General features: G+C 40.5%; 2 protein-coding genes across 2 annotated transcripts; one reads left to right on the top strand and one right to left on the bottom strand.

Annotated features, from left to right (window-relative positions):
• The first annotated feature begins 5613 nt into the window (after positions 1–5613).
• On the top strand, positions 5614–6458 carry LOC122053708 (calmodulin-binding protein 25-like). Its single transcript, XM_042615698.1, has one exon. The coding sequence runs from the start codon at positions 5706–5708 to the stop codon at positions 6321–6323; it is 618 nt and encodes a 205-aa protein (XP_042471632.1). The 5' UTR covers positions 5614–5705; the 3' UTR covers positions 6324–6458.
• A 1549-nt stretch (positions 6459–8007) lies between these two features.
• LOC122051843 (calmodulin-3-like) lies at positions 8008–12720 on the bottom strand. Its single transcript, XM_042613145.1, has 2 exons — positions 12519–12720; positions 8008–8718 (listed from the first exon to the last, which is right to left on the bottom strand). The coding sequence occupies exons 1-2, from the start codon at positions 12592–12594 to the stop codon at positions 8345–8347; spliced, it is 450 nt and encodes a 149-aa protein (XP_042469079.1). The 5' UTR covers positions 12595–12720; the 3' UTR covers positions 8008–8344.
• Positions 12721–14438: the final 1718 nt, after the last annotated feature.

The following is a 14438-nucleotide window of genomic DNA, read 5'->3' as shown; positions in this document are numbered from 1 at the left end:
TTGCTTCGGTGGAGGTGCTCACTAGGTTGACCTCCAAGACCTCTTCTTCGCTTGTCTTGGATTCTTCTTCAACCCTTGAGAATGTGGATGATGTCTCATTTTCCTCATCCACACTTGTGGATGGCCTCTCTTCATCCTCCTTCTCCTCGGATGTGACCGAATTCACTTCCTCTTCTTCTTTTGATGTTGAATTGGTCTCCACATCCGATTGGTCCTTCTTCTCCTCTTGGACCACTTCATCCTTTTCTTCGGATTTTTTCTCTTCATGTGTAGGCATGAGTTCTTCCCATTGAACCTTCTTTATCTTGCTCCACAAATTGTGAGCATTCTCGTACTCACCTACACACCTCATCATATCATTAGGAAAAATATCAATTAAAATTGATATTACCTTTGAATTTGCCTTTGACCATGAGGTTTGCTCTTCCGTCCAATATCGCGGTCGGAGTTTCTTCCCTTTCTTATCATTCGGGACTTCGAACGGTTCCTTTACCACCATCATGGTGTCCCAATCCGTGTTGAAGAAGATTTTCATCTTCATCATCCAATAGGTGATGCCCCCAAGGCTTCCTCCTTCAAACTTTGGAGGTTCAATCAAGACGGTCATCTACTTGTAGTTGCTCTTCTCGACGGTTAGTCCGGTGAAGTGCAAACCTTGCTCTGATACCACTTGGAAGAGGATCGGTGGGCGACATGAAGGGGGTTGGATAGACAGCACCCCCAAATCGATCGCTTCCTACGTATTCGTTAGTTGCACAGCGGAATAATACAAAACTAAAATACGAATACAAAAGCTAAATACAAAGAAAGGAAACGTAAACCGCTAACACGTTCGTTTACGTAGTTCGGAGATAACTTGCTCCTACTCCACGGCTATTCGTAAGGTAGACGATCCCTCAATCCTTCAGTGGATTAGTCCCCAGAAACTCCGACTAGCACAATCCTCCTTGTCGGTGGAGAAACTTCGCCACAACTCGATCAAGAACACTTGGATTGTTAGAGCACTAGATGACTACTAATTAGGCTTTAACCAAGTCTAATTTCGTCACCTTGGCCGGCCATCCCAAGCTCCTTCTTATAGAGCTTGGAAGAAATCAGCAAGCTGATTTGCCCGTTACCAGTCGACTGGTCCTTGCACCAGTCGACTGGTGCCAGCCCAACGGTACTCCAACGGCTCTCTACTAGTCGACTGCTACAGTGCACCAGTCGACTGCTACAGTACACCGGTCGACTGCTACAGTAACTTCTACAGTGTCGTTAACTGCTACAGTACCCCCGTTGACTGCTACAGCCCCCCCCCCGGTTGACTGTTATAGTGCCTATCGAGATTTTTCCCCGAGTACAATCTCTCATGCACTCGTACCCTCACAACTCACTTGACTCTTCTTTGCAACATTGACCTCTTGCCTTCAAGCCTACTTCATTTGGCTCTCGTCTCTCGAATGCATCCAAGCCCGCGGCTTGTCTCTTGATGCCAGCTTTCGTGTATGCCTCGAAGTCATTTCCCTCGGCCCTTGTCCTTGCTGCCTTGTTTACGATCCCTCGGATGCTCCATCCTTCACCGGACCCGAAGCCATCAAGCTGAGTCATATGTGTACCCTGCAAACCTGCACACTTACATACACATATCAAATAACAAGGGTAAACCTAACTTAAACCCTTTGCTCAAGCACCAAAACACATGGTCACACGGACCATTGGGATTGCTCCAACATTCTCTATATCATCTCATTATCAATTCAACCAATCGATTGATATAGATAAGAACCTTCTACTCAAGGATGCTATTATACTTAGTTATTTGGCATCAATACAAGTAAGTATAATAACCATAAAGAAATGTCTTTATAAATATATATAGGAATATGATACATCGAGTTCATACAACAATCATCACATGATCGACTCTAGGGCTCTCACTAACAATATGATTCTGCCTGAGGCAGGTGGACACAACATTATTCTGCCTAAGGCAGGTGGACAGCTCCGCCTTTCTCTCGCTCTCTAGATAGGCGACAATGAAGGTAGTCGCATCTAACCGGCTTGGGTGAATCTGGACCTCTTCCTTTTTTTCATAAACCATCGCAGGGGGCTTCTCAATGATGGAGTTCACCTCCAAGCGCAGGTTTTTCTGAGCGGCTCTTACTTCAGACTTGGTCATCTCGACATAGCATCATTGAGCGGCCAACTGGTCTCCTCTGACTTCCCCTACCTTATTCTCCACTGGGAATTTGATCTTCTGACAATAGGTGGACACCACCGCTCGGAAATCATTGAGCGTCGATCGACCCAAAATGACGTTGTAAGTCGATGGCGCGTCTACCATGATGAAGTTTATGGTCCTTGTCCTCTTCAAGAGCTCTTCTCCAAGCGAGATGGGCAGCTTAGTCTATCCGATCGGCAACATTTCATTGCCCATGAAGCCGTAGAGCGGGGTCATCATTGGCAGCAGCTCACCCCAGTCAATTTGTAGCTAGTCGAACACCTTCTTGAATATGATGTTTATCGAACTCCCTGTATCAACAAAAGTTCGATGGATTATATAATTGACGATTACCGCTTGGATTATCAGTGCGTCGTCATGAGGAGTTTCCACTCCCTCTAAATCTCTTGGGCCGAAGCTGATTCGGGTCCTTTAGCTCTCTCCTTACTGCAGCCAACAGCGTGGACCTTAAGTCGTCAAGCGTACGACTTCCTTGCTCAATTAGAATCTCTGTCGGTCGGGCCATCGGTGATCATCCCTATCTTTTCCCGAGCGGCGTTAGTCCGGTTCTCTTCCTCCCACGCGGACGGTTTGTTCCGCTCAGCAGAGACTCGGGCGAGACTACAACCGCTCTCACGCTAAGGTCGATGGTGGCATGGTTTGGCTGTTGTCTTGTCTTCTTCCCATCGACCGGTTGATCGATGCCTTTGTCGTCGATCAGGTGATGGGGATCGATGATGATATCCCCGCAAGGCCAGTCTGCTTGCTGCCAGGTCGTAGCAATCCTGGGTGTTGTGCGTTGCTAACTGGTGGAAGGAGCAAAACATCGACGTCCATATCTTGCCTGTTGCAGCCTTTGGACGAGCGGTCGCCACATATTGCACGACATGTGTCCTGGGCTCGTGTGGCGGGGCTCCTCTCGAGCGAGGCCCCTTGGGGGTTGATGACTGCTCGAATGACACCGTTCAGACGCTCCTGTGGGCTTGGTGGGCGTCTCCATTTTTTTTACCGCATAGGCTTCTTCCACGTTGATGTATTCATTAGCCTTCTTTTGTAGGTGGCCAAAGTCCCTCTGTGGCCTTCGAATAAGCGACCAGAAAAACTCTCCTTCGGTGAGCCCTTGGGTGAAGGCATTCACTAACACGCCCGAGGAGACTGCTAGGATGTCCATCGCCACCTGATTGAAGCGCTGAATATAGGCCCTTAATGCCTCTCGGGGCCCCTGCTTTAGTGAGAATAGATTCACACTCACCTTCGGGTGGCAGCGACTACTAGCGAAGTGATGTAGGAAGGTCACTCAGAAGTCCTTGAAGCTACGGATCAAGTCGCTCGGCAACCGTTGAACCAACGTTGTGCCGATCTAGATAACATGGTGAGAAAGATTCGACATTTCACTCTGTCCGTGTACTGGTGAAGTGTGGTCGCGTTATCAAACTTGGTCAAGTGGTCGTCAAGGTTGGTCGCTCCATTATATTCCCCGATTGTCAATGGAGTGTAATGCTTCGGCAGAGGGTCATTCAGAATCTCCTCCGAAAATTGTTGATTAACCCGTTCGGGTGAATCATCCTTTCTGAGTATCTTCCTTTTCCTTGTGTCTCAAGCGAGTGCCTCATCCGATAAAGATCCCCGGTCTCTGTCCGCTCAAGTCTCTCTTCTGCTGGAGTCCATAATGGCGTTTGGTGGAATGGGACCGGCACATGAGGGGCTTCCCCTAGGTGCTGCTCGGCCTTTTGTTTGGTTCCCGAATGTCTCGGTCCCCTCGCTTAGCCTTGCGGCTTGCTACGGAGGCTGCATGCTCCTGCGCTTAACGTTCAGATAATACCTATTGGCACTCGGTGCGCCTGTTGTTGCTGTTATTCCACTATCTTCACTACTCAGGCCTGTATCAACGTGTCGAATTCCTCTTGCGTCAGCGTCACCATTGTGATTCGTCCAGCGTCTTCCATTTTCTCATTCGGATGCAGGTTACTTTCCCACAAATGGCACCAAATTAAAATTTTCCTATTCAGAAGTGTGAAGCTGGAAAATTGGGGATGTGGAGGCTCTGCTGATTGGATGAAGACATCGCTCATCTCTACAAAACAAAATCAATGCAGGGAAGGATCCCTAGCGTTGGCCCTCCAACACTCAAGTTAGAAACAGAAGAAGAAGAAGAAAAAGAAGAAGAAGAGAAAGTGAAAGAGACCAAGATTAATCTTGTCTTTCTTTATACCTATCATACTTTTTTATACCTGTCTTAGTGACCCTTCATATTCTCCTATTTAATGATATTAATTGCAGACAGAAAGCATCTTTGTCTTAGTTTCACCGTATTCAATGATTGATAGAGTGTTGTTCTCTTTCGTTTTCTCTTTCCCTTATTAAGTATATGTTTTTCCTCTTTTATTATATCGGTTCATTATTAACTGTCCATGTCATACCTCGAGCTAGACAGATGGCCCGCTCGACCGGTTCTACTGTCGATCAGATTGACCAGACGCTGTTTCCTCCATGAGGCCGACCGGATAGTGGTTCCTCCGATCGATTTATGTATCCATCTCCCTCTCGCTCGGGTGATACGATTGAGCCACATTGATCGTCTTAATTTTGACCTCTACCGTAATTGTTGATCCGTACGAGGTGAACTCTTTCTTACTGCCTATCAAATTATATGTGATATAGTGCTCGAGTGCGTATGCATAAAGACTTGTAATATTGATAATGCTGAAGCATAATGATCACAGATTTGTTGACAAAATAGAAAAAAAAAAACTGGAATTTCAAAATCGTTGAGATGAAAGAACTCGAGTGGCGATTTTCAACACACTGTAAATTTGACGTTGGAAAATGATGTAAATAAAGTAGCCAAGCACTCAACCACAAATGTAATTGATAGTGATAAAAATAAAATAAAATCATCGAGAAGTAGTAGATTTCTTTGAATAGTCGTCGTCGAGACAACCTTTTAATTGACCAAGGTGCATATCACAAATTTACTATGTAAAAGATATGAATAATTTAAGAAGACGGAGAGAATAATACTAAAATGATATGTCATACCCCTTCCTTCCTTCCTTCCTTCCTTCCTGTCACCCTTTCCTCTCGACATCATGACGTCACTGCTGGCGCACTGCCTCCTTTCTGCTTTGATACCCAAAATGCCACTACCATTTACTACAATTGCACCGACCACCCCCTTCCGGGTTCCTGTTCCATCTCACTTGGTGCCCCCTCTGGACATGATCGTAAATAAATACAAATTTTGGCCAATTGCTAATATGGTGCCCCTGCCAGCCTATGGGCCCTCATTTGATGGCCAGCGTCCATGTTTTTTTTTTTTTTAAAACAATAACTGACCGCTACGCCGCTGGTGCGCAGTTATACCAAAAAGCCGGAAGTACACGTGGCCGGGTGAACGCGCTTATTAAAGTCCACCACACCCACTCACAACTTGGACGAATCGTTTCCTTGGATCGAATGCTCTGAGAGGGCGGAGAGAAGAAAGAAGGTTTCATCGTTGGTCATGGCGGAGAACTGCTCGGTGCTCGATCCGTGGCTGTTCCGCTCGGAACCGGCGTGGATGAGGGAGGCCTTCGCCCGCGACAACGAGGCGCTCACCCGCGCCCTCCAGATCTCACTATCGGACACCTCCTCTTCGGGCGCCGCCACTCCCGCCGCTGCCTCGCCCTCCGCCGCCGCCACCTCCTCCACCTCCCCCTTCCTCCTCCCCCAGCACCACCACCCTCACCTCGCCCCGTCGGCGGCGCCCCTCCGCCCGCGGAATAACCCGCTCGGCCCCGCCTCTGCCGCCCGGGTCGCCAAGCGCAAGTCGCGCGTGTCCAAGCGATCGCCCACCACCTACATCAACACCGACCCGTCCAACTTCCGGGAGATGGTGCAGCGCGTCACCGGCGTCCAGGTGATCGGGGATCTGCCGCCGGACGTCGAGCCGTTGGTGAAGCCCGAGCCGATCCGGCCCCGTGCCGCTCCTCAACATGCCTTCCTGCCCACGCTCGACACCTCGGCACTATTGCTGGCCAACGGCGTCGGGTCTCTCGCTGCGTCGCCCGAACTCCCGGTTTTTGACGCCGACGCGCTGTTGCCGGCCTTCCCCACCCTCGAGTCGTGGGGGGTCATGTAACGGCCGTTATGTGCTGTTTGTAATTGTCCATTTTGTTAAAAAAAAAAAAATGCAGCGTTCTGTTTTTTTTTTTTTCTGTGTGTATTTTATCAAAACGTGGTAGTACGTTATGTTTTACTGAATCAAGTTCCTTGACCGCACTGGAGCAATGTAAAATAACTGATTGCGACGTATGGACCAGTAACTACATGCCACATCCGTGTCTGATGGTGCAGAAGCAGACAAACCCAATTAACTGGATGGTTTCTGGTTCACAACCAAAAGTCCAAGTTTTGACCAATGGCGTAGCATCATCACTCGCCCTGGGCTAAATCTTAGTTCAATAGCTCCATCACTAACCCTAGACTAAATCTTAGTTCAATTGCTCCATCATTGATGTTCATATATGATCTATTCCGGTATTGACATAAAATAATATTGTCAAAAGTGGTTGTTATAAAAAAAATTGGCTGGGCTAAACTGGGCTGGAGCCCAATGCAACCCTGAAATAATATTGTAAGGAGTGATGGATACATGAAAATTATTTGGGCTGCACTGGGCTAGAGCCCAGTGTAGCCCAGCCTTGGCTACGCCAGTGGTTTTGACTCCTCGCCGTTGTTTCGGCACATTCTAGTAGCTACAGCGCTCAGCAGCGACTCTGGCTGACGTTACGGTGACGCCAGAATGACGTGCGTGATTAGGTTGCAAAAAGTGACTCGAGTCAAAATTGGCTACATGGTCAATGTGAATCGGCCGCCCTCTTAGTTATGGTTAAGGTGAATCAGATTTGGACATAAGCTTCGAATCTGATCTTTTATATCGAGTCCGATGTTGTTGTATAGGTCCATGACATTTATCACTATTATTATACGTATGAAATTGTAATTTAGTTTCCCTAACTATTAACTTTTGCTTAAATTTCAAGGCTTGCTAAAATTTTCCTAGTGCTGATTGTGTTTGAAATTGACCTGGACATAATCATCATATTGTCTTCCTTCGAGCCCAAGGCATTAGCATAATTAGGTGTTGTATGTTTTAATCAGAAGTAATTTGTCAAAAAAATATATTAATTGAATAGTCAAGAGCTGAGTTTGACATGACCTAATTTGGAAGATAATGAATGTTAACATCACGTTAGGAGAATAAGGACAGTACGATCATTGTATTCGTTTTAAACCAGTGTGATACACGACTTCAAAATTAGATCCATGTAGTCATTTATACGAATTTATTATTGTGCATTTTTTTATAAGTTTGTGGGTATCTTCATATTCTATAATAATTTTTCATTAGGTCCATGTATTCTTCATCGTTCCATGGATTTAACTCTCAATTTCTAATGAAAAGGAATCTCAATTTATCTCATTTACTTGGATAGACCAAACAATTATTATTGTTTTTTTTATATAATTCAAATGTTCGATCTTCTCTAGCTAGATAAATTCTAGAGTTAGATGACCTCTCATGATTCACCGAGTAAATGCTTTGCCACTGCATCACAGCTATTGAGACAACCAAGCAACAATTATTTGCCATTATGCAATTTGTGCTTACACTAACCAATGTCGATACTAGTAGGATGGTCTTGAATAGTTGACATCCAATTCCAATGATTCATTCCACAAGCCTAGCACAATTGTTGTTAAATAACAAGCAAGTTTACAAGCATTCTCTTATCATCGAACTGTTGAACCTATTAAATACATGGATTCAGATCACAAAAAATTGCAGTTAGATTATTATTAATCAAAGTATACCATGATTTGTTCCAATATTGTAAAAGTTGGAACAAGAAATCCATTTACCACAGGTTTACAGATATTCAAACCACACCATACAATCAAATAAAACAGTCAAGAGAGGAGAGATGCCCTAGAAACAATCGTCAAAAGTCTGACTGAACCACCACGGCTGAAAGGAAATGATACGCTAGTATTTAGTTTCACTACCACAGCTATTGAGATAAGGACCGAGGAGGTATATTGATATTTTACAACTCATTCACCGCTAGATTTACTCGGAATTTCTTTCATAGTGGAAACTCACTTGGCCATCATGACTTTGACAAATTCATCATAGTTGATCTGGCCATCGCCATCAACATCAGCTTCGCGTATCATTTCAACGACTTCCTCATCGGTAAGCTTCTCTCCTAGATTGGTCATGACATGACGAAGTTCAGCAGCAGAGATGAAGCCATTTTGGTCCTTGTCAAACACTCTGAATGCCTCCTTTAGTTCCTCCTCTGAATCTGTATCCTTCATCTTGCGAGCCATCAAATTAAGAAACTCAGCAAAGTCGATTGTACCATTTCCATCGGCATCAACTTCATTTAGCATGTCTTGAAGTTCAGCTTCTGTAGGGTTCTGACCCAATGAACGCATGACAGTTCCAAGCTCTTTGGTTGTGATGCAGCCTGCAGAAATTCCCCAAGGGAACATGTCAGTATACAACACATGAAATTTATTTTCTACTTCACCTTGATAAATAAATAATTTCCAAAAAGATCTCATAACTTAAATACTTCCAATACAATCTGCCTTTCAGTAAATTAGTTTTTTTTTTAAGTCATGTCCAGGCAAAAAAAAGGAATGTGACTTAAATACTGTACAGACAAGAACAAAAAGAAACAAACTAAAAAGTTAAGATTCAGTCAAGCTTCTAACTAAAAAGAAACTGATCATCTACTTGATCATACTAGTACCATAGTAGAACTGCTACCTATAGCAGAACATAAACCTAGGTGCTCAGAATCATGATTTTTCAAACCAAAAGTCTGAAAATGAAGTCCATAAATAACCTGTAAACTAGAAGGATGGAAATGAAGTTTAAAAATTATCTTTTCTAAAAACAAGTTAACAAAATTCTTCAACATCAAGATTAACTAGAAATCATATAGCATAATATAGTAATTTTCTTCCAGTAAAAGAGGTTAGCTGTAATGACAAAACATAATCATAGAGGGAACTAAATTGAGGTAAATTATTAGTTTAGCATGCGAACTGGTAGATTGCACATCAGAAAAAACAAAAAGCTCTGGTAGACTACCAAAACTGTGTTAACTTTTTACGACTAAAGGTTTGCTCATGCTCGCCTAGTTTTTATGGCAGTTAGTTACTAGTACACTTCAACAGATATCATAATGGATTTATTTTCTCATATCACTGGGTTGGTTAACTTTGGAGCTCTTGTATGCGTCTTGACAAAGTTATAAACACACTTTTCAATTTGAACTTCAAATGGAATCTAAGAGTGCAGACTCAATCTCATCATTATTTATATGGCCTATATGATGATCCGATAGACCATCAACTCCATGGCAACTTTTTGGATATCACATCTTAACAAAATATTTTAGCCACAAGATTTGAAAATTAGGTTATACAATATAAAGTAATAATTGTGTCCCACTTGTCTTTCCATTAGATGTGTGAGGCATTCTGTTTGTGAAAGTCACAAAAGATGCAATAAAACATGTAGAAAATGATTAGTATGCACAAACACATAACATATTATCTAACTCCTTAGTGATATGCAGATTAGATGAACCCAAACCTTTTATAAAAAGTCTACTTAAAATTCTAGTACGCTACTGGTAGTTTTGTGCTTTTTTTTAGAGCTTTTGGCATAAATGCAATGTTGATGTCTTATCAAAACTTCATGATTATGGCATGCAAGAAGGTACATCTCGAGTGTTGAGTACAATATGTAATGCCCATTATGCCATAAGCATGACAATACACTAGGTTAAGCCTAATTTGCAAGAATTCCAGATAAAATTGTTGAGAACTTGGATTCCCATGCGCATGATCTCAAAAAATACATGTCCTAGCAATTGGTATCATCCATATGTTGTGGACAATACAATAATGAGAAGAATGTATAATGAATTTTCTCCTATGCAAGAAGAAATTTGCATCACTCTGCTGAGGTTATATTCTCTTCCGGCAACCCACTATTGTCACATTATGTACCTTCTATCAAATTTACATCTTTGTAACAGATTTAAATTTTAGAAATACTAGACTTCACTGCTTCATTGTTAAAAAGAGAGACTAACATAGACCCATTAAGCCATTATCCAACCAAAAGAGCAAGCAGGAACTACAATTAACAAATTGATTTTTCAACTCATGGAAATGTTTAATGCTTAGCTGGTTGAGAGGTTAGATAGGCTACTAAACATCTATAAGATAAAGGAGAAAAAAAAGTTTAAATAGCTAAGACAGACAATGTGAAAATTCAACAAGTTTAATACTATCTCACTGACTAACAGTAAGCTAAAGTTTCCAAGTTTAGCACACCTCATATCATAGGCTATCATCATGTTGACTTCTAACGCTAGCTGGATAATTTAAAAAACAACAAAAGCAATTTAATGTAGAACAATACCTTCACTATCAAGGATTGTTAAGATTGGCATTTTAGTTATGAGATACATATTACAATGATATTTACATAATACCAAAAAATCAAACAAACAATAGTTGGTCTTTTTCCTTGTGGCTGTCTTCCTTCCTCAAGTCAAAAATAAGCAGTAAAGAAGCCACGCCATTCCATTTGGATGCACGGACAACAAAGGTTAATAGTCACTTATATTTACTGGAGAGAATATTTTCCTATTAGAAATGAAACATCAAACGCATATAAATGATGGATTTTACTAGAATGGGTTCCTACTAGCTAGCTTAGTTACCCAAATTCTGTTGACTCAAAAATGATATATTTTTTATTTAATTGCGATTTTTTTAGTTATTTCATAGTGGAACCAACAAAACCGTCTATATGAATTGGAATTGGTTTCACCTAGTCATACTTTAACCTGAGTCAGTTCTGAATTTTAGAGGGCTCAACTATCTTTTGTTGCTGTGCCAATGAGTGCTATCGTTTTTCTTTATTCTTTGTTTTCTACTTCTCATTCCTCAAGTGTTAGAGACAAAGGCAAGGTCTATCATCATCATGGCAGATAGAAGAATCCACCTAGGTTGCACTAGAGGTATTAAGGGGTGTAAACGAGTCTAACTGCTCGTGAGCTATTCGGATCTCGATTCGTAAAAAAAATTCATTCGAGTTCGTTCGATTAAGTTTATGAGCCGAGTTCGAGTTTGATTTCGAGTTCGAAAACATTATCGAATCGAGCTCAAGCTTAATAGTATTTGGTTCGTGAGCTCACGAACATGTTCGTTAAAAGGGTCGCGAATGCGTTCGTTAAGAGGCTCGTTTATATATATATAGGGTTATATTAGCCTGCACACCCTGCTTGGGTGATGTGCGTGGGCGCTTCTCACGCGGGGAGGTGCCTCCGATCATTGGAGGCGCCCACGCGCATCGTCCACGCGGGGTGTGCATGCTAACATCTTCATGTGTTCTATATATATTAACGAGCCAAGTTTAAACTAAGCTCGTTTAACTTTTAGACGATCCATTTTCAAACCTAGCTCAAGCAGTTTGCGAACTATTTAATTTCATTATGAGCCAAGCTCGAGCTTAAGAATTAAAGCTCGAATCGAACTCGAGCTTAGGTAAAACGAAACGAGCTCGAGCCTCTTATTGTTCAGCTCAACTTAGTTCGATTACACCCCTAGAGGTATAGGGTTGGATCAAAGTCACACCACAAAAAGGTGGAGTTTAGTCTTACAAAAGACAATAGTCATCTCTGAATTCATCTTTCAAACACACCTCCAACAATTTAAAACGAGAATCATGCTCATCTAATTTTATACTAACAAAGCTAGATTCTCATAGTTTTAATTAATTCTGGTTGCGTTTTTGTGTGTGTGTTTTTCCATAGATAATACGTGTAAGCATATTAGAGCACAATTTGAAGAGCGAATCTAAACATCTTAGGAGAGACTCAAATTTGAGTAAATTTCCTATACCACAAGATACAACAGAGGCGGATTCCCCAACTCCCTTGATCAGTGAAAAAGAACAAAAAGGAAAGGAAAATCAATCCCTAATCATAACTAAGAATAAACTAGCTGAGTAAAAGAAAGTCATGACATACTAAGCAAAGGAACGTTATATATCTTCCAACCATTAAATCTCAAAACAATAACAATAATCGAGGTGGTGAAGACAGGTCGACTAGAGAGAATATCAGCACCCACAATAAGTAGAAAAAAAGAAAGAAAGAAAGAAAGAAAGAAAGTTTTGTTACGGATCTAGCAGTTTAGATCAAAAAAAAGAAGAAAATTAAGATTCTGAGGGTTTAACCATCGCCATCCTTGTCGAACAAGCTGAAAGCCTCCTTGAACTCCGCGATCTGCTCGTCGGTGAGTTGCTCCATCATGCTTCCTGCGCTATCCGCCGAACCCGCAACCGGTCAAAAAAAAAAAAAAGAGAGAGAGAGACCGACAAAGAAGAGGGAGAGGACGCGAACGTCTGATGCCCTCGAGCTCGACTTCACCTTGCCAACTACTTGAAGTCACCGAACCGCCCAGCCAAACGAATAGGACAACAGCTATACGATTTCGAGGAAGCGCGGTCTGGCCCCAACCAATTGTCGAGTTTTTGGAGCAATCACAGTGGAATATTTTTTTAGAGCCATTTCTCTCTCTCTTTTTTTAAATTTTTATTTTTGTATTTTTTACAAACGGCCATTTTTTTTCGATATATATATCACTCCCCAAAAAATCACAATATATCAAAATTTTAGAAAGAAATGAATATAAATTTTAATCACTATTTTGAAAATTAGTTGAATTATCTAAATATTGACTAAAATTTAAGTGGAGAAAATTTTTGCATTCGTCCTAATCTATAACCTCCTCCATTTTCATTTCTCACACAACACTCATATAATTTCTAACTTTTTCCATACTCGCCGCCATATTATAATAATTTTCGAAACTATCTAAATTTTTCCAGTAACGACACTTGAGCTTCGTTGTATACATGTCCATCAAAATATTGACAGAATAACTAATATTTCATGTAAGCTCTATTTTATGGAATTAATCTGCTTCAATCATTAAAGATCCAATCAAATGAATCGAGAAGAGCTAGTATTGATGCAAGTAACAATGATAAAAATATAGAAACATCTTATGCAGTCCGTGATTCACAATTTCCAACATTCTAATCTCAAGTAGGGCTTGACAATACTATTATCAATCAAAGAACTGAGACAACCAACGAATCGGATGGAGATCATAGTAAACAAGTGGTGTGTACAATAGCAAATGATAAACTCCTTATAACAACCTATATAATCATGAGCAAAGATTCAATAGTTGGTAATACCCAGAAAAGTGAGTCTTTTTAGAAACGATTGATGGCATACTACAATGCATAAGGAAGATAAAAAAGTGAACTACGGATAAAGTAAAATCATATTGGGGTTTGGTGAAAAAGATTATATTGTGCATAAATATAATAGAATATATAATAAATAGTATAATAATGGACCTAGCAGATGGAGTGATGAAGATTTAATGATGTGGGCTCATGAAGAATATAATAATACTTTTAAATCATCTATTTTCTAATATGAGTATGTATGGATGATTGTGAAAAATAGTCTAATATATACTCCTCAATTTTTAGGACGACAATTACAAAGAAAATAAGAATATAAAAATCATTATGCGTGCATACTAACTCTTCTAATATTAACAACTAATGAGGTGGATGATAGAAAAGTCTAATCTCGTCAAATGAGACAAAAGACAACAAAGAGGAAAGACAAAGAAATAGTATGTATAATTAATGAATTGAATAAGATTATACAATAGTCAATAACATATTTAGAGTAGTATAATAATAATAAGAAAGTGAATCAATTCATCAAAGCACATCAACTCATTGTAATGGACACATAAGACATAACAAATGAATAACTTCAAAACCATCTAACAATATATGAATAACTAAAGAAAAGATTAAATATATAGTAAATTTATTTATTTTATTAACTAATTGTGGTTTGTAATTTCTATAGTTTATCATTCTGTATTTTATTAAAATGGTTTGTACTTCTATATTTTAATTTTGAATTTATGAAACATTTATATTAGTGTATATTGTACTATTTTTTATAAAAATTTGTATGTCTTGTATTGAACTCCTTCTATTTAAATAAAATATTATTATTAAATTAATTATATTTAATAATTGTCAAAATATGTAAATAAA

The sequence above is a fragment of the Zingiber officinale genome, chromosome 3A (assembly GCF_018446385.1).
Source record: "Zingiber officinale cultivar Zhangliang chromosome 3A, Zo_v1.1, whole genome shotgun sequence".
NCBI classification, from domain to species: Eukaryota; Viridiplantae; Streptophyta; class Magnoliopsida; order Zingiberales; family Zingiberaceae; genus Zingiber; species Zingiber officinale.
Note: the sequence above shows the minus strand (reverse complement) of the source record. Positions and strands in the feature narration are given on the sequence as shown.